Source organism: Pseudophryne corroboree, chromosome 8 (assembly GCF_028390025.1).
Source record: "Pseudophryne corroboree isolate aPseCor3 chromosome 8, aPseCor3.hap2, whole genome shotgun sequence".
Lineage (NCBI taxonomy): Eukaryota > Metazoa > Chordata > Amphibia > Anura > Myobatrachidae > Pseudophryne > Pseudophryne corroboree.
Window position 1 is genome coordinate 20,002,055 of NC_086451.1, and position 24,811 is coordinate 20,026,865.

Consider the following 24,811-nt stretch of genomic DNA (forward strand, 5'->3'; position numbering starts at 1 on the left):
TTTACATGGACTAGAAAAACAAAGCACAAATCCCCCCAGTCTTCTTGTCTAGATGAACCCCTGCCTTACATGCACCTGTGATGAGACAATACATTGATCGTCAGCTACTTCCATTTTCTGTGCCTATATATAGATCATACTACACATACAGAGGATAGAGGCAGCCATGTGTTATTCATGGATCCCAGGTCACAAAACCGCCCAGGACACTCTGATTATTCCCCTGATCAGCCCAAACCCCAGTCAGTCTATTTGGAATGTTACCCCTTAGTGCTGAGGGGAAGCTGATCACTGAGAGCCTTGTATGCACCTGTGATAGGAATAACATGTGTATAACCCGTCTGATTACCAACATTAATGGAAATATATAAATGTGACTGGACACCTCCAGTAATGTACGTCAGACTAGGATCACAGTGCAGGGCAGCCTGGTTTGTTGGGAGCTCTCTGAGTATTGTGCTGTCCTCCTAGGTCATCCTCATATATACTCAGTGCTCTTGTTATACTAAGGGGCCTATTTATTAATTACTGGGTTAGATATGACAATTACCATGTATTATTGCGGCAATAGGAAATTATATACAGCTGGGATGTAGGAAAACACACATCCAGGAACAGGGACTGCGACAGGATCCCGTCCCAGCGATACATCACTCTCTCATCCATGGAGCGGCTGTGCCACTGTGCATGATGCTGAGCAGACCACTGTGCATGATGCTGAGCAGACCACTGTGCATGATGCTGAGCAGACCACGTGCATGCGAGCAGCCGCTGTCAGGGAGGGATCCTGTGGATCCCTCTCTCTGTAAATTGTGCAATCTGTAGCCCATATAGAGGAATCTCGCACTAAAGCTGCCCCCATAGATACCTACGGAGGCTGCTACTGTAATCAGAAATGAGGGAACCACAGCGATATCTCTGCTACATACATCCGGGGGACGCTCACATTGTGCCTGTGTTCAGGGGATTTACTTAGTGTTCTTCCAAATCCCTGTCATAGAGAAGTGCATTATGGGTAACAGCTGACTATGGAGGGCTCTATGAGGTAATGACCCCACTAATAGTAAGCTGTGACAGTGAAGGGTAGTGATGCCCGGATGCAGCGTACGGGTGACAGTGACATCACCGGAAGGGCTGAGTACCAGGATGTTACAGTACATACAAGGACACTTATATAGATGCGTATATCACTGTATGATTTATTCTCATTATAGCGCAGTCACAGCCAATCACAGCAGTTATATGTCACATACAATCAGGGTCATTGTAGGAAGCGTCTCTCTGCGTCATCACAGCGGTCTAATCTTCATCTCAGACTGTCTGTAGGAGTAATAATTCCCCTTGCCATGGTACCAGGTAATGCCATCAGCATAGGCTGTGTTCTTCCCAGGAAGGTAATGTCCATTCAGGTTTGAGTAGTGACAATTATTGTACCACCAGGCCCCCTTGTACTGCTGGGCACAGTTACTGGAGGATACATCGTTGTCCTGGTCTGTCGTGGAGAACTTCATCCCATTATGATATGTCAGAGAATCTCCTAAACAACAACACAACCAGGGTTATTAGTGAACGTGTAAAAGTGCCGCCATATATAATAGACAATTTATTCTACAGCTACCGTTATATATATCACATTTTCTGAAGAAACTCTGCCTGGATTACTTGATACATATGGTTTATATCACATCCAATAGACTCCAATGGGTCTGGAATGCTTTTTGTGATAAGAGAAAAACAGATTTTTATACCTTGTTACATAAGACAGAAAACAAGATATTGCGTTACGCCTGCTTATCGGGGAACATTACTGCGGAAACACCTTAATACATCAGCCCCTAATCCTGTTCTGGAAGACATAGAGGGGGGATGTATCATGCCTTAGAGAGAGAGAAAGTGGAAGTCGCCCAAAGCAACCAATCATCTACTAGCTGTCATTTCAGAGGCGGAGCTAGATCACTGAGTAAAGGAATCAGTGTAGACTCTAGGAGAAGAAAGAAGCAGTTTATTGGCCGGTAGCCGGAATGGACAGAACGTAGCGGAGGTGGAGTATTTTACATCTTTGGGTATCAGCATTATAAAGAATCTGTCATGGAGTTTTCACACAGGTGCCTATTTATTACCATCCGCATCCAAGCGTGTGGATGTAAGGTGATAAAATCACCTGAATCCGCACTGTGATAATTGATTACATCGCACGGATGTATCAATTATCACATGCATGGACAGAGCTTGCGATGGCTCTCCGCAGCACCATTGGGTTATTTTTTTGGAAAAATACCCCGATGTCCTACTGCGCAAGCGCCACCACGCTGACATCGCCACTAACACCACCACCGGGTTGACCCCTCGTAGTGACTATCCCCCCTGCTCCATGGAACCCCCCCAGCACGGTACATATACTCACCAGTCCAGGAAGCCTGTCATTGCTGCTCCTGCCGGGTGCCAGATTCTGTGCGCTGCTGTGACCCCCGGTGCTGTAAAGTGAGCTGCCATTTTGCAGCATTACTTTACTGCACCGTGGTTCACATCGCTGCACATGAAGGACCCAGTGCCCGGAAGCCTGCAGCAGAGCACCGATCACCGGCTCCTGAACTGTATGTTTTTTGGGGGTTTTTTTACTTGTTTTTGTCATTATTATAAGTGATCAGCTTGTGTGTCCATCAGATTGTGCGGGTATTGTGCAGGTATGTGCCGGTATGGAGACCGCCGGTCACATAACTACATAACTACATCCCTTGTTCAATAAGCAGCCAAAACCCAGGACAATGATTGGCTTATGGAGTACTATAACCAAACAGACATATACACACACACATACACACATATACACACATGTACAGTACACACATATACAGGGTGAGGCATAAAAACCACCCAGATTTTAAACGGTAATACCAAAGGCCTGGTAAATGCTGTTTAAATGTTTGTACATAAAGTAAAGGTGCAGGGAATACAGTTTGTTTTTGGTTGGATTGGAATATGATATCGCCCAGATGGGGCGTTCATTCCTGATACACATTTGTAGTCGATTTCTGAAGTTTCGCATCACTTGGGGGCTCATTTCCGGGATTATCTCTGTCATTTCTTGGTGACATCACTGCAGGCGGGTCTAAAACCGGCGCTAGGAGAAGAGATTATCTCCTAGCGCCGGCTCTTCCTATTGTGCTAGTGGGTGCCGGGTCACATCAACCCATCTTACCCGCTAACAGTGCGCAGCGAGCCGGGGATATGTTCAACTCTGCTCATTAGCCGGATTGAAACACCAGGTCGCTCGTCCCGGGATATTTCAACAGGGTGTTTTCACGGGTTGGGAGATCCCAACGCAGGGATCCCGGCCACCAGAATGCTAGTGAGGGGGGGGGGGGGTGAGGGCAATGAAGCCCCTTGCAAACTCAGTGGCTAGCTGTTCTATTCCCGCTCTATGGGTGTTGTGGACACCCAATAGTGGGACTAGTCCCTGTGTGTTGGCATTCTGGGTGTTGGCATTTTTAGATGTCAGGATTCCGGCGTCGGCATTCTGACCACTGGGATATGAACCGCATTCTGTTTTCACACTGCACAATATCCCGGGTATCTGCGTTTTCATGTGCAATAACCCAGAATATTAATAGCAGTGTGAAAAGGGTATTACACACCACAGGAACCAATCAGATCTACTCATGTGTTTCTCTCCACCATGGGATCCAACCAGATTTACTCATGTGTTTCTCTCCACCATGGGATCCAACCAGATTTACTCATGTTTTTCTCTCCACCATGGGATCCAACCAGATTTACTCATGTTTTTCTCTCCACCATGGGATCCAACCAGATCTACTCATGTGTTTCTCTCCACCATGGGATCCAACCAGAAATGTGCCCTGCCAATCAAATCTATTCCTTTATATAACACTTTCATTCCTTATCTACCACAGTCATTCCTTTATGTAACACTGTAGTACCTTTATATAACACTGCCGTTCCTATATAGAACACTATAATTCTTATATAACACTGCTGTCCCTGTATATAACACTGACATTCCTTTATATAATACTGCCATTCCTTTATATAACACAGCAGGGGCGTTTCTACAGAGGAGGGGGCCCGTGTGCACCTCCGGGTGGGCCCCCTCCTCTGCACGGCGCTGTAGACTCCGGCACTGTGCCAGAGTCTACTGCGCATGTGCATGTCTCCGGAAACATGGCGGCTGCCATGATCCGGAGACCAATTTGGAACCGCGCATGCACAGTGGCCATTTTGGCAGCGATTTTTGCAGCAATTGCAGCTCCCGGCGCTGGACTCCGGAAAGGTAAGTATTAAAATGGGTGCAATGGGTGCGGTGTGGGCCCCCCCCCTGGACCCAGGGGCCCGTGTGCACTGCACCCATTGCACCCATTATAGAAACACTAGTGTAACGCAGCCATTCCTATATATATATATATATATATATATGACATTCCTATATATAACACTGACATTCCTAATATATATATATATATATATATATATATATATGACATCCCTATATATAACACAGCCGTTCCTATATATAACACAGCCATTCTTATATATATATATATATATATATATAATATATATATATATATGTATGACATCCCTATATTTAACACTGCCGTTCCTCACCTGCAGTACCAGACACAAAGTCTCCGAGTATCAATTTGTATTTCTCAGATTCTCCCATAATTTTAACGGATTTGTATTTAGCAAAATAGTTTTTAGCCTCAAAGTCTTGTAGGTCCACCCGCAGCTCCCAGGTGCCTGCAATCAGAGGGAGATAATTAGCTTGGTACATTTTTTCACCATCCTGTCTCTCAGCCGTACCCCCTACTCCTGTGTCTCTCAGCCTCACCCCTCTGTGTGTCTCTCAGCCATTCCCCCTCCTCCTGTGTCTCTCAGCCTCACCCCTCTGTGTGTCTCTCAGCGATACCCCCTCCTCCTGTGTCTCTCAGCCTCACCCCTCTGTGTGTCTCTCAGCCATACCCCCTCCTCCTGTGTCTCTCAGCCTCACCCCTCTGTGTGTCTCTCAGCCATACCCCCTCCTCCTGTGTCTCTCAGCCTCACCCCTCTGTGTGTCTCTCAGCCATACCTCCTCATCCTTTGTCTCTCAGCCTCACCCCTTCCAATTCCTTGAAGCTACATCCTCCCCCTATGTTTCTCAGCCTCACGCCCTTGTCTCTCAACATTACCGCCCCCTGAGATTTTCAGCACCAATACCTTCCCCGTCTCTCAGTCTGATCATTCTATGTCTCACCAGCAAATCTCCCTGTGTCTCCCCAGCCCTGTATTTTCAGCTCCATCCCCCTGTGTTACTTCGGGGGATATTTACTAAGCAGTGATCAGAGCAGAGAAGTGAGCCAGTGGAGAAGTTGCCCCATCAACCAATCAGCAGCTCTGTATCATTTTATAGTATGCAAATTATAGATGTTACTTCAGTGCTGATTGGTTGCCATGGGCAACTTCTCCACTGGCTCACTTCTCTGCTCTGATCACTGCTTAGTAAATGTCCTCCATCATCTCTAGTCTATCCAACCTCCACCTTACCCCTGTCTCTCCAGCCCAGCCCTGCCCACTCTTTCTCCTCCTGACACTCCCAGAAAATGACCAGTTACCACCCTTAAACGCCCACTTCCTGTCAATCAACTTGCATACGCCTAGCGATTAAAATTCTCGCATGACTCTCTTGCTGTTTGGCCTCACGCACGCGCATTGCGATCCATACGCATGCACAATCATTCGATAATCGCCCGTCATGCAAAATTGCACAACAGCGATCAGGTCTGAATTAGGCCCTATATTCCTCCAAGCCACTCCTGAGTCAGGCCTTACTGATTATATATACTGTATGCTGTACAGCGCGTTCCTCATGGATCATGTGACCTCCTAGTGCTCATTACCTGATGACGTTATCTGGTGCAGATTCTCATTCCCCAGCCAGAACTCTGTCAGGCGGCTACCAAATCCCATCTTGTAGGACTTCCAGTCACGGAGGAAATCAACGGAACTATCATAGCGTCTCTGAAATACCTGTAAGTGAGAGAGGAAATGAGGCCGAAAGCTGCACAGGGACCACATTTGTCAGGGCTCAGGTCCAGGGACCCTGCGGTTCCAGCTCTCAGCAATGAGCGACTCTGGGGAACAGAACTTGTCAGGGTCTACAGCTTTACCCCAAGCTACTGTTCCTTTACTTGTTTGGGAACTGAACTAGGGCCTGATTCTGAGTCAGACTGAGCCACATCCGTGTCTGGGAGTTTTGGCGGTCTGTGACTTTATGCTAACACCGCTACAAAGCCCTCCCCTGGTGTACATGCAGAGCCGGATTAAGACCATGGGGGGCCCGGGGCACTTAAGAGAGTGGGGCCCCAAATAGAGAAGGCAGAAAATATATATATACATATATATATATACACACACATATACATATATATATATATATATACACACACATATATATATATATATATTTGCCTCCCCAAGCAGCACACCCCCTGCCACACCGCAGATCGGATCTCTCTTCCGATCCGATCTGCGGTGCTGTGCTCCCCGGATCCCGTCTTCACTGCAGCAGTGGGCGCACAGACAGGACAGCTGAGCTGAGCGACGGCTCAGCTGTCCAATAAAGTATGAATGAAGCTAAGTCATTGGCTGGGCACGCAGGCTGTTTCATTGATACATTATTGGACAGCTGAGCCCAGTGGCGTGACTAGAAATTTTTCTCCCCCTAGCCAAAAAATCCTTCAGCGCCCCCCCCCCATCCCCCATACCCCCCGTAATTGGCACTAGCAAAGGTAGAAAAATGTGCACGCCGCAGGCGTGCGCCGGCAAAAAGGGTGTGTGGCTTTGTCGAAATGGGCGTGGCTTTGCATGGAGGGCGTGGCATTGCAGGAAAATACTACCTTATACCCCAGTTTTGCAACCTGCACGCCCAGACGTTGGCCACCACAGGAAAGAAAAATAATCCTGATTCATGCACCTTACATTATTTGTCATTTTTCCTCCTTATAGTAATGCCCAGTATACATTATTCCACATACTGCAATGGCCCTTAGCCATTATGCCACACACAATAATGCACATGACACAATATGCACACACTGTAATGCCCCAGACACATTATGCCACACACCGTAATGCCTGTGACACATTATGACAGGAATCGCAATGCCCATTATACATTATGCTACACACTGCACTGCCCCTGATACATTATAGCACATACAATGTCTTTGACACAGTATAACACACACCACAATGATCCTGAGACATTATACCACATACCACAATGCCCGTGATATAGTATACAACACACCGTAATGCCTGATACATTATGACACACACCGCAATGTCCGTGATACATTATGCCACACACCGTAATGCCCATTACACATTAAGTTCTACAGTAAGGCTTCTAATTACTTTTAAATTACCTGCTCGCTGCCAGGGGTTTCATGCTCTTGGTTCCATGCACGGTGCCAGGGGTTTTCATGCTCAGGGTGTCATGCTCGTTGCCAGGGCTTTCATGCAACAGGTGTCATGCTCGTTGCTAGGGGGTAGTGCTTGTTGCTAGGGCCATGCTCCCAGTGCCACATATGCCCCCAGTGCCAGGTATATGCCCCTAGTGCCAGATATTCCCCCACAGTGCCAGGTATATGCCCCCAGTGCCACATAATCCCCCCCCCGTGCCACATATGCCCCCTCAGTGCCTGCTCCCCCCAGTGCCACATATGCCCCCTCAGTGCCTGCTCCCCCCAGTGCCAAATATTCCCCCACAGTGCCTGGTATATGCCCCCAGTGCCAGATATTCCCCCACAGTGACAGGTGTATGCCTCCAGTGCCAGATCTTCCCCCCACAGTGCCAGGTATATGCCCCCAGTGCCAGATCTGCCCCCACAGTGCCAGGTATATGCCCCCAGTGCCAGATCTGCCCCCACAGTGCCAGGTATATGCCCCCAGTGCCAGATCTTCCCCCCACAGTGCCAGATATATGCCCCCAGTGCCAGATCTGCCCCCCACAGTGCCAGGTATATGCCTCCAGTGCCAGATCTTCCCCCCCACAGTGCCAGGTATATGCCCCCAGTGCCAGATCTGCCCCCCACAGTGCCAGGTATATGCCCCCAGTGCCAGATCTGCCCCCCACAGTGCCAGGTATATGCCCCCAGTGCCAGATCTGCCCCCCACAGTGCCAGGTATATGCCCCCAGTGCCAGATCTGCCCCCCACAGTGCCAGGTATATGCCCCAAGTGCCTGCTCCCCCCACAGTGCCAGGTATATGCCCCAAGTGCCTGCTCCCCCCCCCCCCATGTGTTGGAGGGACACGGAGCGCATCACGCGTCTCTCCTGTGTCCCTCCTGGCTCTCCCCCGGCTGGTCTAATAAAGGAAGTGCCGGTTCGTGAGCCAATCAGAGCTCACGAACGGCACTTCCTTAGACCGGCCGGGGGAGAGCCAGGGAGAGACACAGGAGAGACGCGCGATGCGCTCCGTGTCCCTCCAACACAGCCGGGAGGGAGAGGAGACCGCAGACTGACATGCGGACGCTCGTCTGCATGTCAATCTGTTCTAAGGGAGCCGGGGAGCACAGCACCGCAGATCGGATCGGAAGAGAGATCCGATCTGCGGTGTAGCAGGGGGCACTTTTGGAAAGGGGGGCCCGGGGTACGTATCCCCCGGGCCCCCCCCCCCCTTAATCCGGCTCTGTGTACATGTGTGCGTATAAATGTGCAAAGACTGGGAGTGCTACTCTGAGCATTTTTAGACGCTGAAATACCACATGCTGTTCTTGAGTCCACATACAAGTTGGCCTACTAGATGACAATGATGGGAACATTATAGGGGATGTAGTCATTTTGCCGGTGGTCAGGTTCCCAGCGGTCAGGATACTCATGCCGGAATCCCAAACGCTTGAAATGCCGATAGCCAGAATGCCAACTTAAAGAGACTATACTCACTCGTGGGTGTCCACGACATATAGTGGGAATAGAACCTTTGGCGAGCGCAGCGATCCACCGAGCCTGCAAGGGGCTTTGTTGCGCTCGGCCCTCTGCCGGCATTTTGGTGGCCGTCTCCAATACCCAACCCCATTATAGTGTATACAGTATATTGTTAACTATTATGTCTACTGTTTAGTATGTATAGTAATCTCAATATGTATAGTTTGGAGCAGAGAAGGGAAAGGGGGGACATGATAGAAACTTTCAAATATATGAAGGGTTTTAACAAAGTCCAGGAGGGAAACATTCTCCAAATGAAGAGAAGCAATAGGACACGAGGACATGCACTGAGACTGGAGAGGGGGAGGTTCAGGGGAAATTTGCGGAAAAATTATTTCACAGAAAGGGTAGTGGACAAGTGGAATAGCCTCCCATCAGAGGTGGTAGAAGCTAAGACAGTAGAGCAATTTAAACATGCATGGGATAGACATAAGGATATCCTTACAAAGAAATAAGGATCAAATAAGGTTAGTGATAAAAAATAATATAAAAAAAAATAAAAAAATATAAGGGGCAGACTAGATGGGCCAAGTGGTTCTTATCTGCCGACAAATTCTATGTTTCTATGTTTCTATATGACTTAATAAGGCCTGTGGATAAGTGGTGTCAAAGTCAGAAAAATATCATGCTACACGTTGCCATATATGCACCTCATGCGCTTGCCCGCTGCACATGCACTTTCTCTGGCATGCGTGCGCATATTCGCAGTTGCGTGACGGCGCCCCTACGGGCGTGCGCTTGAGCGCATGGTATGTGCATTTACGGTAGAGTTTGTGTGCGTCTAGCGAGCGACTCAATCGCCAGATAATAAATCCATATAACAGGTTTTATTGGTAATGTTCCCCTTAGTGATAATAACTGTAAGTTTGTTTAAAGTGACTTGCTCAAAGACATGGGAATCCCTCTTTTCGTGATACAGAGGGTCTGTCTAAGGTTGAACAGTTGTGTCTGGTACCTAACCGAAGAGTATTTTAATAGCAACAATCCGGTGTTGGTAAGGTATAGATTAAACGCTCCTGCGTATAGTTATGGCCATTAGTAATTTCTGGACATATCCTATATTTGCAGTTCATTATCCATGCGGCGGGAATCCGGAGATTCCCTCCCACCTGAGCTGTTTGAAATAGCCACAGCCCATCTGTTCAAACTAACCTATGACCTTTTGTTATGATGCGAGGAGACATTCCTGTGTCCAATGAACAATGAGATTATAGGTCCCTTTGTAGTATACTGTATGCAGTGTATATAAGATCAGGCAGCCTGGACAGCTCTCTCTCACTCTACAAACGGTTTTCATATTAACTAACTTGGAGCTGGTACCAGGAATAGCGCAGCGATCATTCCCAGTGTGCGTAAGTAATTCTCTGTATTCATCTCGCTCTATGTTTGTATTGGCCATTCTCTCTCTCTCTCTGATATAGTATAAGATTTAGAGATGAGCGCCTGAAATTTTTCGGGTTTTGTGTTTTGGTTTTGGGTTCGGTTCCGCGGCCGTGTTTTGGGTTCGAACGCGTTTTGGCAAAACCTCACCGAATTTTTTTTGTCGGATTCGGGTGTGTTTTGGATTCGGGTGTTTTTTTCAAAAAACACTAAAAAACAGCTTAAATCATAGAATTTGGGGGTCATTTTGATCCCAAAGTATTATTAACCTCAAAAACCATAATTTACACTCATTTTCAGTCTATTCTGAATACCTCACACCTCACAATATTATTTTTAGTCCTAAAATTTGCACCGAGGTCGCTGTGTGAGTAAGATAAGCGACCCTAGTGGCCGACACAAACACCGGGCCCATCTAGGAGTGGCACTGCAGAGTCACGCAGGATGTCCCTTCCAAAAAACCCTCCCCAAACAGCACATGACGCAAAGAAAAAAAGAGGCGCAATGAGGTAGCTGTGTGAGTAAGATTAGCGACCCTAGTGGCCGACACAAACACCGGGCCCATCTAGGAGTGGCACTGCAGTGTCACGCAGGATGTCCCTTCCAAAAAACCCTCCCCAAACAGCACATGACGCAAAGAAAAAAAGAGGCGCAATGAGGTAGCTGTGTGAGTAAGATTAGCGACCCTAGTGGCCGACACAAACACCGGGCCCATCTAGGAGTGGCACTGCAGTGTCACGCAGGATGTCCCTTCCAAAAAACCCTCCCCAAACAGCACATGACGCAAAGAAAAAAAGAGGCGCAATGAGGTAGCTGACTGTGTGAGTAAGATTAGCGACCCTAGTGGCCGACACAAACACCGGGCCCATCTAGGAGTGGCACTGCAGTGTCACGCAGGATGTCCCTTCCAAAAAAAACCTCCCCAATCAGCACATGATGCAAAGAAAAAGAAAAGAAAAAAGAGGTGCAAGATGGAATTGTCCTTGGGCCCTCCCACCCACCCTTATGTTGTATAAACAAAACAGGACATGCACACTTTAACCAACCCATCATTTCAGTGACAGGGTCTGCCACACGACTGTGACTGATATGACGGGTTGGTTTGGACCCCCCCAAAAAAGAAGCAATTAATCTCTCCTTGCACAAACTGGCTCTACAGAGGCAAGATGTCCACCTCATCTTCACCCTCCGATATATCACCGTGTACATCCCCCTCCTCACAGATTATCAATTCGTCCCCACTGGAATCCACCATCTCAGCTCCCTGTGTACTTTGTGGAGGCAATTGCTGCTGGTCAATGTCTCCGCGGAGGAATTGATTATAATTCATTTTAATGAACATCATCTTCTCCACATTTTCTGGATGTAACCTCGTACGCCGATTGCTGACAAGGTGAGCGGCGGCACTAAACACTCTTTCGGAGTACACACTTGTGGGAGGGCAACTTAGGTAGAATAAAGCCAGTTTGTGCAAGGGCCTCCAAATTGCCTCTTTTTCCTGCCAGTATAAGTACGGACTGTGTGACGTGCCTACTTGGATGCGGTCACTCATATAATCCTCCACCATTCTATCAATGTTGAGAGAATCATATGCAGTGACAGTAGACGACATGTCCGTAATCGTTGTCAGGTCCTTCAGTCCGGACCAGATGTCAGCATCAGCAGTCGCTCCAGACTGCCCTGCATCACCGCCAGCGGGTGGGCTCGGAATTCTGAGCCTTTTCCTCGCACCCCCAGTTGCGGGAGAATGTGAAGGAGGAGATGTTGACAGGTCGCGTTCCGCTTGACTTGACAATTTTCTCACCAGCAGGTCTTTCAACCCCAGCAGACCTGTGTCTGCCGGAAAGAGAGATCCAAGGTAGGCTTTAAATCTAGGATCGAGCACGGTGGCCAAAATGTAGTGCTCTGATTTCAACAGATTGACCACCCGTGAATCCTTGTTAAGCGAATTAAGGGCTGCATCCACAAGTCCCACATGCCTAGCGGAATCGCTCCCTTTTAGCTCCTTCTTCAATGCCTCCAGCTTCTTCTGCAAAAGCCTGATGAGGGGAATGACCTGACTCAGGCTGGCAGTGTCTGAACTGACTTCACGTGTGGCAAGTTCAAAGGGCATCAGAACCTTGCACAACGTTGAAATCATTCTCCACTGCACTTGAGACAGGTGCATTCCATCTCCTATATCGTGCTCAATTGTATAGGCTTGAATGGCCTTTTGCTGCTCCTCCAACCTCTGAAGCATATAGAGGGTTGAATTCCACCTCGTTACCACTTCTTGCTTCAGATGATGGCAGGGCAGGTTCAGTAGTTTTTGGTGGTGCTCCAGTCTTCTGTACGTGGTGCCTGTACGCCGAAAGTGTCCCGCAATTTTTCTGGCCACCGACAGCATCTCTTGCACGCCCCTGTCGTTTTTAAAAAAATTCTGCACCACCAAATTCAAGGTATGTGCAAAACATGGGACGTGCTGGAATTTGCCCATATTTAATGCACACACAATATTGCTGGCGTTGTCCGATGCCACAAATCCACAGGAGAGTCCAATTGGGGTAAGCCATTCCGCGATGATCTTCCTCAGTTGCCGTAAGAGGTTTTCAGCTGTGTGCGTATTCTGGAAAGCGGTGATACAAAGCGTAGCCTGCCTAGGAAAGAGTTGGCGTTTGCGAGATGCTGCTACTGGTGCCGCCGCTGCTGTTCTTGCGGCGGGAGTCCATACATCTACCCAGTGGGCTGTCACAGTCATATAGTCCTGACCCTGCCCTGCTCCACTTGTCCACATGTCCGTGGTTAAGTGGACATTGGGTACAACTGCATTTTTTAGGAGACTGGTGAGTCTTTTTCTGACGTCCGTGTACATTCTCGGTATCGCCTGCCTAGAGAAGTGGAACCTAGATGGTATTTGGTAATGGGGGCACACTGCCTCAATAAATTGTCTAGTTCCCTGTGAACTAACGGCGGATACCGGACGCACGTCTAACACCAACATAGTTGTCAAGGACTCAGTTATCCGCTTTGCAGTAGGATGACTGCTGTGATATTTCATCTTCCTCGCAAAGGACTGTTGAACAGTCAATTGCTTACTGGAAGTAGTACAAGTGGGCTTACGACTTCCCCTCTGGGATGACCATCGACTCCCAGCGGCAACAACAGCAGCGCCAGCAGCAGTAGGCGTTACACGCAAGGATGCATCGGAGGAATCCCAGGCAGGAGAGGACTCGTCAGACTTGCCAGTGACATGGCCTGCAGGACTATTGGCATTCCTGGGGAAGGAGGAAATTGACACTGAGGGAGTTGGTGGGGTGGTTTGCGTGAGCTTGGTTACAAGAGGAAGGGATTTACTGGTCAGTGGACTGCTTCCGCTGTCACCCAAAGTTTTTGAACTTGTCACTGACTTATTATGAATGCGCTGCAGGTGACGTATAAGGGAGGATGTTCCGAGGTGGTTAACGTCCTTACCCCTACTTATTACAGCTTGACAAAGGGAACACACGGCTTGACACCTGTTGTCCGCTTTTCTGGTGAAATACCTCCACACCGAAGAGCTGATTTTTTTGGTATTTTCACCTGGCATGTCAACGGCCATATTCCTCCCACGGACAACAGGTGTCTCCCCGGGTGCCTGACTTAAACAAACCACCTCACCATCAGAATCCTCCTGGTCAATTTCCTCCCCAGCGCCAGCAACACCCATATCCTCCTCATCCTGGTGTACTTCAACACTGACATCTTCAATCTGACTATCAGGAACTGGACTGCGGGTGCTCCTTCCAGCACTTGCAGGGGGCGTGCAAATGGTGGAAGGCGCATGCTCTTCACGTCCAGTGTTGGGAAGGTCAGGCATCGCAACCGACACAATTGGACTCTCGTTGTGGATTTGGGATTTCAAAGAACGCACAGTTCTTTGCGGTGCTTTTGCCAGCTTGAGTCTTTTCAGTTTTCTAGCGAGAGGCTGAGTGCTTCCATCCTCATGTGAAGCTGAACCACTAGCCATGAACATAGGCCAGGGCCTCAGCCGTTCCTTGCCACTCCGTGTGGTAAATGGCATATTGGCAAGTTTACGCTTCTCCTCCGACAATTTTATTTTAGGTTTTGGAGTCCTTTTTTTACTGATATTTGGTGTTTTGGTTTTGACATGCTCTGTACTATGCCATTGGGCATCGGCCTTGGCAGACGACGTTGCTGGCATTTCATCGTCTCGGCCATGACTAGTGGCAGCAGCTTCAGCACGAGGTGGAAGTGGATCTTGATCTTTCCCTAATTTTGGAACCTCAACATTTTTGTTCTCCATATTTTAATAGGCACAACTAAAAGGCACCTCAGGTAAACAATGGAGATGGATGGATTGGATACTAGTATACAATTATGGACGGGCTGCCGAGTGCCGACACAGAGGTAGCCACAGCCGTGAACTACCGCACTGTACTGTGTCTGCTGCTAATATATAGACTGGTTGATAAAGAGATAGTATACTCGTAACTAGTATGTATGTATAAAGAAAGAAAAAAAAACCACGGTTAGGTGGTATATACAATTATGGACGGGCTGCCGAGTGCCGACACAGAGGTAGCCACAGCCGTGAACTACCGCACTGTACTGTGTCTGCTGCTAATATATAGACTGGTTGATAAAGAGATAGTATACTCGTAACTAGTATGTATGTATAAAGAAAGAAAAAAAAACCACGGTTAGGTGGTATATACAATTATGGACGGGCTGCCGAGTGCCGACACAGAGGTAGCCACAGCCGTGAACTACCGCACTGTACTGTGTCTGCTGCTAATATATAGACTGGTTGATAAAGAGATAGTATACTCGTAACTAGTATGTATGTATAAAGAAAGAAAAAAAAACCACGGTTAGGTGGTATATACAATTATGGACGGGCTGCCGAGTGCCGACACAGAGGTAGCCACAGCCGTGAACTACCGCACTGTACTGTGTCTGCTGCTAATATATAGACTGGTTGATAAAGAGATAGTATACTCGTAACTAGTATGTATGTATAAAGAAAGAAAAAAAAACCACGGTTAGGTGGTATATACAATTATGGACGGGCTGCCGAGTGCCGACACAGAGGTAGCCACAGCCGTGAACTACCGCACTGTACTGTGTCTGCTGCTAATATATAGACTGGTTGATAAAGAGATAGTATACTCGTAACTAGTATGTATGTATAAAGAAAGAAAAAAAAACCACGGTTAGGTGGTATATACAATTATGGACGGGCTGCCGAGTGCCGACACAGAGGTAGCCACAGCCGTGAACTACCGCACTGTACTGTGTCTGCTGCTAATATATAGACTGGTTGATAAAGAGATAGTATACTCGTAACTAGTATGTATGTATAAAGAAAGAAAAAAAAACCACGGTTAGGTGGTATATACAATTATGGACGGGCTGCCGAGTGCCGACACAGAGGTAGCCACAGCCGTGAACTACCGCACTGTACTGTGTCTGCTGCTAATATATTGACTGGTTGATAAAGAGATAGTATACTCGTAACTAGTATGTATGTATAAAGAAAGAAAAAAAAACCACGGTTAGGTGGTATATACAATTATGGACGGGCTGCCGAGTGCCGACACAGAGGTAGCCACAGCCGTGAACTACCGCACTGTACTGTGTCTGCTGCTAATATATAGACTGGTTGATAAAGAGATAGTATACTCGTAACTAGTATGTATGTATAAAGAAAGAAAAAAAAACCACGGTTAGGTGGTATATACAATTATGGACGGGCTGCCGAGTGCCGACACAGAGGTAGCCACAGCCGTGAACTACCGCACTGTACTGTGTCTGCTGCTAATATATAGACTGGTTGATAAAGAGATAGTATACTCGTAACTAGTATGTATGTATAAAGAAAGAAAAAAAAACCACGGTTAGGTGGTATATACAATTATGGACGGGCTGCCGAGTGCCGACACAGAGGTAGCCACAGCCGTGAACTACCGCACTGTACTGTGTCTGCTGCTAATATATAGACTGGTTGATAAAGAGATAGTATACTCGTAACTAGTATGTATGTATAAAGAAAGAAAAAAAAAACCACGGTTAGGTGGTATATACAATTATGGACGGGCTGCCGAGTGCCGACACAGAGGTAGCCACAGCCGTGAACTACCGCACTGTACTGTGTCTGCTGCTAATATAGACTGGTTGATAAAGAGATAGTATACTACTAATATTATATACTGGTGGTCAGGTCACTGGTCACTAGTCACACTGGCAGTGGCACTCCTGCAGCAAAAGTGTGCACTGTTTAATTTTAATATAATATTATGTACTCCTGGCTCCTGCTATAACCTATAACTGGCACTGCAGTAGTGCTCCCCAGTCTCCCCCACAATTATAAGCTGTGTGAGCTGAGCAGTCAGACAGATATATAATATATATAGATGATGCAGCACACTGGCCTGAGCCTGAGCAGTGCACACAGATATGGTATGTGACTGACTGAGTCACTGTGTGTATCGCTTTTTTCAGGCAGAGAACGGATATATTAAATAAACTGCACTGTGTGTCTGGTGGTCACTCACTATATAATATATTATGTACTCCTGGCTCCTGCTATAACCTATAACTGGCACTGCAGTAGTGCTCCCCAGTCTCCCCCACAATTATAAGCTGTGTGAGCTGAGCAGTCAGACAGATATATAATATTATATATAGATAATAGATGATGCAGCACACTGGCCTGAGCCTGAGCAGTGCACACAGATATGGTATGTGACTGAGTCACTGTGTGCTGTGTATCGCTTTTTTCAGGCAGAGAACGGATTATAAATAAAAGTGGTGGTCACTGGTCACTATCAGCAAAACTCTGCACTGTACACTACTGAGTACTCCTAATGCTCCCCAAAATTAGTAAATCAAGTGTCTAAACGGAGAGGACGCCAGCCACGTCCTCTCCCTATCAATCTCAATGCACGTGTGAGAAAATGGCGGCGACGCGCGGCTCCTTATATAGAATCCGAGTCTCGCGATAGAATCCGAGCCTCGCGAGAATCCGACAGCGTCATGATGACGTTCGGGCGCGCTCGGGTTAACCGAGCAAGGCGGGAAGATCCGAGTCGCTCGGACCCGTGAAAAAAAACATGAAGTTCTGGCGGGTTCGGATTCAGAGAAACCGAACCCGCTCATCTCTAATAAGATTGTGACGTTATTGTATATTTTAGTCTAGACATTCTGTTAGAATTATATGTTAGTTTGTAGTGTATGACTTGTAAACTGTTTTACCTTTTTCGATATAACTAAAAGCCTGTTAGTAAAGGTGTTGGAACCTTAGCACGGTATTGTGTGTTCATTACATTGCAGTGGGTAATAGGAGCGTCTCGATCGCTCAAACAGCTTTAGTAATAACAAGGTTAAGCAGCGTTATATCGCTACAGTGTTTCAGTACAAGGTTTACAGCATAAGAGTATCCTTTCTGTGTGTTACATTCAAGGGTTACTGATTGTCATCTGGTGAGCGTCTGCGCCGCTCTTGATCTCCTCGTGGTCTCGAGCGTCCACTACGCTGGTAGCGTAGCATTACGGTAGTCGGCAGCCTATAGCGTGCTTGACTCTACGCATTAAGCCGTGAGCGAACGTGCCGCTCGTGCGTCCCGACCACGTCTAAGCGTCTGCTATGCTAAGTGCGTACCCTTACGGTATCTCATACGCCAATTGCGTACTTAGTCTCTTACCCACATATAGTGAAGGTTCTAAGGTAATCAAATCAGCATTATCAGTGGCCCCAGCTGTACACCTTATAATGAACTGGAGACAGTGTTGTGTCTATAATGGGTGTACATGGGGCCCGGAATCCAGGGGGCCCGGAGTATAGTCACAGCTCCAGAGTTCCCCATCAGCGGCAGCACCTGTTCACAAATCTCTGCACCATTTTCCCGGCATATAGCACATGCACAGTAAGGCAGTCTCCGGGAAAATGGCCACCGCACCATTCTCCCAGAGATCTGTACATGCCCAGTAGAGTATGTTATCTCCATCCATTAGTAAATAGACCCCACAGCCACAATATCATGTAGTAATCAGGGTTGTACTGTCAGGCAATGGGCTTATTATTCACCTTTCGCTGCCAAAAAGGTGGCATGGCCTATAGTAAAGCGGCATGTCTTTGTTAGAGTGCGGCGATCGCGAGACACGCCCCCGTTTTCCATCAATATGGGGGCACGCCCAGTACTCAGTGAGCTGCTGGCACGCCCACATACCCTCTTTCTCCTGTAAATAGATGCTGTGCACATGCTAGACAGTGCAGAGAGAGACAGGAGCCTCCCAAGTGCCAACCCCCCACCACGGGACACTGCAGCCTGCGGGTGGGACAGCGAGACAGTCACAGAAAACTTGTTGTCCCGTAAAAATGGGGACAGTTGGGAGGTATATTATGTGTAGGACATGTAGAGGTTTCTGCAGAAATACTCACCATCCAGCCTCCACCATCAGTGTGCATGTCACACAGGACTCTCATGGAGGTGTTGCCGTACGGGTATATGGTGTACCAGTCACTGAGTAGCACCCCATGATCCTGCAGCTCCTTACAGCTCCTGGCAGCTGAGAAATGAGAAGGAGAAAGTCTCATAGTAGATACAGTAATTCTGAGAACAGAAGACAATGGAAGAAGCTCAGACATCTTTTCACCCAGTGACCGTAGTTTGTCGAGTTCATAATATCAAATTCATTATTTGCTTTAAGTTAAGAAGTAAAGATGTAATATACATACAGATTAAAAGATCCATACTTTAATGGTGGACGTGATTGTCGTGACGCTGTCTGTGCTGGGAGCAGGTGACACTTTCTATGCTGGGAGCAGGTGACACTGTCTGTGCTGGGAGCAGGTGACGCTGTATATGCTGGGAGCAGGTGACACTGTCTGTGCTGGGAGCAGGTGACACTGTCTATGCTGGGAACAGGTGACGCTGTCTATGCTGGGAACAGGTGTCGCTGTCTGTGCTGGGAGCAGGTGACGCTGTCTGTGCTGGGAGCAGGTGACGCTGTCTGTGCTGGGAGCAGGTGACACTGTCTGTGCTGGGAGCAGGTGACACTGTCTTTGCTGGGAGCAGGTGACACTGTTTGTGCTGGGAGCAGGTGACACTGTCTGTGCTGGGAGCAGGTGACACTGTCTGTGCTGGGAGCAGGTGACGCTGTCTGTGCTGGGAGCAGGTGACGCTGTCTGTGCTGGGAGCAGGTGACGCTGTCTATGCTGGGAGCAGGTGACGCTGTCTGTGCTGGGAGCAGGTGACGCTGTCTGTGCTGGGAGCAGGTGACGCTGTCTGTGCTGGGAGCAGGTGACACTGTCTGTGCTGGGAGCAGGTGACACTGTCTGTGCTGGGAGCAGGTGACGCTGTCTATGCTGGGAACAGGTGACGCTGCCTATGCTGGGAGCAGGTGACGCTGTCTGTGCTGGGAGCAGGTGACGCTGTCTGTGCTGGGAGCAGGTGACGCTGTCTATGCTGGGAGCAGGTGACGCTGTCTGTGCTGGGAGCAGGTGACACTGTCTGTGCTGGGAGCAGGTGACGCTGTCTGTGCTGGGAGCAGGTGACACTGTCTGTGCTGGGAGCAGGTGACACTGTCTGTGCTGGGAGCAGGTGACACTGTCTGTGCTGGGAGCAGGTGACACTGTCTGTGCTGGGAGCAGGTGACACTGTCTGTGCTGGGAGCAGGTGACGCTGTCTGTGCTGGGAGCAGGTGACACTGTCTGTGCTGGGAGCAGGTGACGCTGTCTATGCTGGGAACAGGTGACACAGTCTGTCTGTGCTGGGAGCAGGTGACTCTGTCTGTGCTGGGAGCAGGTGACACTGTCTATGCTGGGAGCAGGTGACACTGTCTATGCTGGGAGCAGGTGACACTGTCTATGCTGGGAGCAGGTGACGCTGTCTGTGCTGGGAGCAGGTGACGCTGTCTATGCTGGGAGCAGGTGACACTGTCTATGCTGGGAGCAGGTGACACTGTCTGTGCTGGGAGCAGGTGACGCTGTCTATACTGGGAGCAGGTGACGCTGTCTGTGCTGGGAGCAGGTGACGCTGTCTATGCTGGGAGCAGGTGACACTGTCTGTGCTGGGAGCAGGTGACACTGTCTGTGCTGGGAGCAGGTGACACTGTCTGTGCTGGAAGCAAGTGACACTGTCTGTGCTGGGAGCAGGTGACGCTGTCTATGCTGGGAACAGGTGACGCTGTCTATGCTGGGAGCAGGTGACGCTGTCTGTGCTGGGAGCAGGTGACGCTGTCTATGCTGGGAGCAGGTGACTCTGTCTGTGCTGGGAGCAGGTGACACTGTCTGTGCTGGGAGCAGGTGACGCTGTCTGTGCTGGGAGCAGGTGACGCTGTCTATGCTGGGAGCAGGTGACGCTGTCTATGCTGGGAGCAGGTGACGCTGTATATGCTGGGAGCAGCTGACACTGTCTGTGCTGGGAGCAGGTGACGCTGTCTATGCTGGGAACAGGTGACGCTGTCTATGCTGGGAACAGGTGTCGCTGTCTGTGCTGGGAGCAGGTGACGCTGTCTGTGCTGGGAGCAGGTGACGCTGTCTGTGCTGGGAGCAGGTGACACTGTCTGTGCTGGGAGCAGGTGACACTGTCTTTGCTGGGAGCAGGTGACGCTGTCTGTGCTGGGAGCAGGTGACGCTGTCTGTGCTGGGAGCAGGTGACGCTGTCTGTGCTGGGAGCAGGTGACGCTGTCTATGCTGGGAGCAGGTGACACTGTCTGTGCTGGGAGCAGGTGACGCTGTCTGTGCTGGGAGCAGGTGACGCTGTCTGTGCTGGGAGCAGGTGACACTGTCTGTGCTGGGAGCAGGTGACACTGTCTGTGCTGGGAGCAGGTGACGCTGTCTATGCTGGGAACAGGTGACGCTGCCTATGCTGGGAGCAGGTGACGCTGTCTGTGCTGGGAGCAGGTGACGCTGTCTGTGCTGGGAGCAGGTGACGCTGTCTGTGCTGGGAGCAGGTGACGCTGTCTGTGCTGGGAGCAGGTGACGCTGTCTGTGCTGGGAGCAGGTGACGCTGTCTGTGCTGGGAGCAGGTGACGCTGTCTGTGCTGGGAGCAGGTGACACTGTCTGTGCTGGGAGCAGGTGACACTGTCTGTGCTGGGAGCAGGTGACACTGTCTGTGCTGGGAGCAGGTGACGCTGTCTATGCTGGGAACAGGTGACGCTGTCTGTGCTGGGAGCAGGTGACGCTGTCTATGCTGGGAGCAGGTGACACTGTGCTGGGAGCAGGTGATGCTGTCTGTGCTGGGAGCATGTGACGCTGTCTATGCGGGGAGCAGGTGACACTGTCTATACTGGGAGCAGGTGACGCTGTCTGTGCTGGGAGCAGGTGACGCTGTCTGTGCTGGGAGCAGGTGACGCTGTCTGTGCTGGGAGCAGGTGACGCTGTCTATGCTGGGAGCAGGTGACTCTGTCTATGCTGGGAGCAGGTGACGCTGTCTGTGCTGGGAGCAAGTGACACTGTCTGTGCTTGGAGCAGGTGACACTGTCTATGCTGGGAGCAGGTGACACTGTCTGTACTGGGAGCAGGTGACACTGTCTGTACTGGGAGCAGGTGACACTGTCTGTACTGGGAGCAGGTGACGCTGTCTGTGCTGGGAGCAGGTGATGCTGTCTGTGCTGGGAGCAGGTGACACTGTCTGTGCTGGGAGCAGGTGACGCTGTCTGTGCTGGGAGCAGGTGACGCTGTCTATGCTGGGAGCAGGTGACACTGTGCTGGGAGCAGGTGACGCTGTCTATGCGGGGAGCAGGTGACACTGTCTATGCGGGGAGCAGGTGACACTGTCTATACTGGGAGCAGGTGACACTGTCTATACTGGGAGCAGGTGACTCTGTCTATGCTGGGAGCAGGTGACTCTGTCTATGCTGGGAGCAGGTGACTCTGTCTATGCTGGGAGCAGGTGACTCTGTCTATACTGGGAGCAGGTGACTCTGTCTATGCTGGGAGCAGATGACACTGTCTGTGCTGGGAGCAGGTGACTCTGTCTATGCTGGGAGCAGGTGACGCTGTCTATGCTGGGAGCAGGTGACGCTGTCTGTGCTGGGAGCAGGTGACGCTGTCTGTGCTGGGAGCAGGTGACGCTGTCTGTGCTGGGAGCAGGTGACGCTGTCTATGCTGGGAGCAGGTGACACTGTCTTTGCTGGGAGCAGGTGACACTGTCTGTGCTGGGAGCAGGTGACACTGTCTGTGCTGGGAGCAGGTGACACTGTCTGTGCTGGGAGCAGGTGACACTGTCTATGCTGGGAGCAGGTGACACTGTCTATGCTGGGAGCAGATGACGCTGTCTATGCTAGGAGCAGGTGACGCTGTCTATGCTGAAAGCAGGTGACACTGTCTGTGCTGGGAGCAGGTGACACTGTCTATGCTGGGAGCAGGTGACGCTGTCTGTGCTGGGAACAGGTGACACTGTCTGTGCTGGGAGCAGGTGACACTGCCTGTGCTGGGAGCAGGTGACACTGTCTATGCTGGGAGCAGGTGACGCTGTCTGTGCTGGGAGCATGTGACACTGTCTGTGCTGGGAGCAGGTGACGCTGTCTGTGCTGGGAGCAGGTGACACTGTCTATGCTGGGAGCAGGTGACGCTGTCTGTGCTGGGAGCAGGTGACACTGTCTATGCTGGGAGCAGGTGACACTGTCTATGCTGGGAGCAGGTGACACTGTCTATGCTGGGAGCAGGTGACACTGTCTGTGCTGGGAGCAGGTGACACTGTCTGTGCTGGGAGCGGGTGACACTGTCTGTGCGGGGAGCGGGTGACACTGTCTGTGCGGGGAGCGGGTGACACTGTCTGTGCGGGGAGCGGGTGACACTGTCTGTGCGGGGAGCGGGTGACACTGTCTGTGCGGGGAGCGGGTGACACTGTCTGTGCTGGGAACGGGTGACACTGTCTGTGCTGGGAACGGGTGACACTGTCTGTGCTGGGAGTGGGTGACACTGTCTGTGCTGGGAGCGGGTGACACTGTCTGTGCTGGGAGCGGGTGACACTGTCTGTGCGGGGAGCAGGTGACACTGTCTGTGCTGGGAGCAGGTGACACTCTCTGTGCTGGGAACAGGTGACACTGTCTGTGCTGGGAGCGGGTGACACTGTCTGTGCTGGGAGCAGGTGACACTGTCTGTGCTGGGAGCAGGTGACTGTCTGTGCTGGGAGCAGGTGACGCTGTCTATACTGGAAGCAGGTGACACTGTCTATGCTGGGAGCAGGTGACGCTGTCTGTGCTGGGAGCAGGTGACGCTGTCTGTGCTGGGAACAGGTGACGCTGTCTATGCTGGGAGCAGGCGACGCTGTCTGTGCTGGGAGCAGGTGACACTGTCTGTGCTGGGAGCAGGTGACACTGTCTATACTGGGAGCAGGTGACACTGTCTATGCTGGGAGCAGGTGACGCTGTCTGTGCTGGGAGCAGGTGACGCTGTCTGTGCTGGGAGCAGGTAACACTGTCTGTGCTGGGAGCAGGTGACACTGTCTGTGCTGGGAGCAGGTGACACTGTCTGTGCTGGGAGCAGGTGACACTGTCTATGCTGGAAGTAGGTGACACTGTCTACGCTGGGAGCAGGTGACGCTGTCTGTGCTGAGAGTGGGTGACACTGTCTATCTGTGCTGTGAATAGGTGACACTGCCTAATCTTGGAGCAGGTGAGTTAAAAATAATGTGGTCCATCAGGGCAGTATCTGGGTACTCAGAAACCCCCCTTTGTGCGCTGCTGTGTTGGAATATTTACTTTCCACAATATTTACATACAGAAAACGTACATACTGACTATAGATTTCCTGTTGTAACAATTCATTAAAAACTAAAGGTAATAAGGTATAGTAATGAAACAGGTGTGTGAGGGAACTCACTGTACACTGATTCCGGAAAGGCCGAGTCTCCCTTTTCCCCTGTAGATATTGAATAAAAACATAATGCACAACAATAAATAGCCCAAAAATAAAGGTGACAACATTTCAAAAACAGTAATGAGAATAATAGTAATGGGAATTACAGTAATGGGATGTAAATGTAAATAATCAATATCCGTGTTACCGGGGGCGTATTAGGAGTCTCTGTGTGTAGTCTCGGTCCAGGCCGCCTCCCCTCTAGTCAGCAGAGCAATAGACTCTGGGCACTAGAGTCACTACGAGACCCTAGTTCTGTCCCAGAGTCTAGTGCGCATGTGCAGGTCTTCAGGAAAATGGTGTGGTGGCCATTCTGCCACTGATTTTAACTACTGTGCATTCACAAAATGCCAGGAAAATGGCCGCTGCACCATTTTGTCAGTGGTTCCTGCAGCCCTACTGCTGCCATCGCGGGATGTCAGCATGGCTTCTATACAGATGATACCCGTGTTCTCTCACCATGGGGCATATTTTAGAGATGAGCGCCTGAAATTTTTCGGGTTTTGTGTTTTGGTTTTGGGTTCGGTTCCGCGGCCGTGTTTTGGGTTCGAACGCGTTTTGGCAAAACCTCACCGAATTTTTTTTGTCGGATTCGGG

At 49.8% G+C, this 24,811-nt stretch overlaps 2 protein-coding genes across 5 annotated transcripts in view; both read right to left on the minus strand.

Annotated features, from left to right (window-relative positions):
• The window catches only part of LOC134948168 (ficolin-2-like), a 625,934-nt gene that overhangs the window by 547,374 nt on the left and 53,749 nt on the right, over positions 1-24,811 (minus strand). The window lies entirely within an intron of this gene.
• On the minus strand, positions 1,185-24,683 carry LOC134947994 (ficolin-1-like). The gene is made up of 6 exons (XM_063935773.1): positions 24,674-24,683; positions 24,179-24,217; positions 18,787-18,914; positions 5,898-6,027; positions 4,627-4,761; positions 1,185-1,537 (listed from the first exon to the last, which is right to left on the minus strand). The coding sequence occupies exons 1-6, from the start codon at positions 24,681-24,683 to the stop codon at positions 1,290-1,292; spliced, it is 690 nt and encodes a 229-aa protein (XP_063791843.1). The 3' UTR covers positions 1,185-1,289.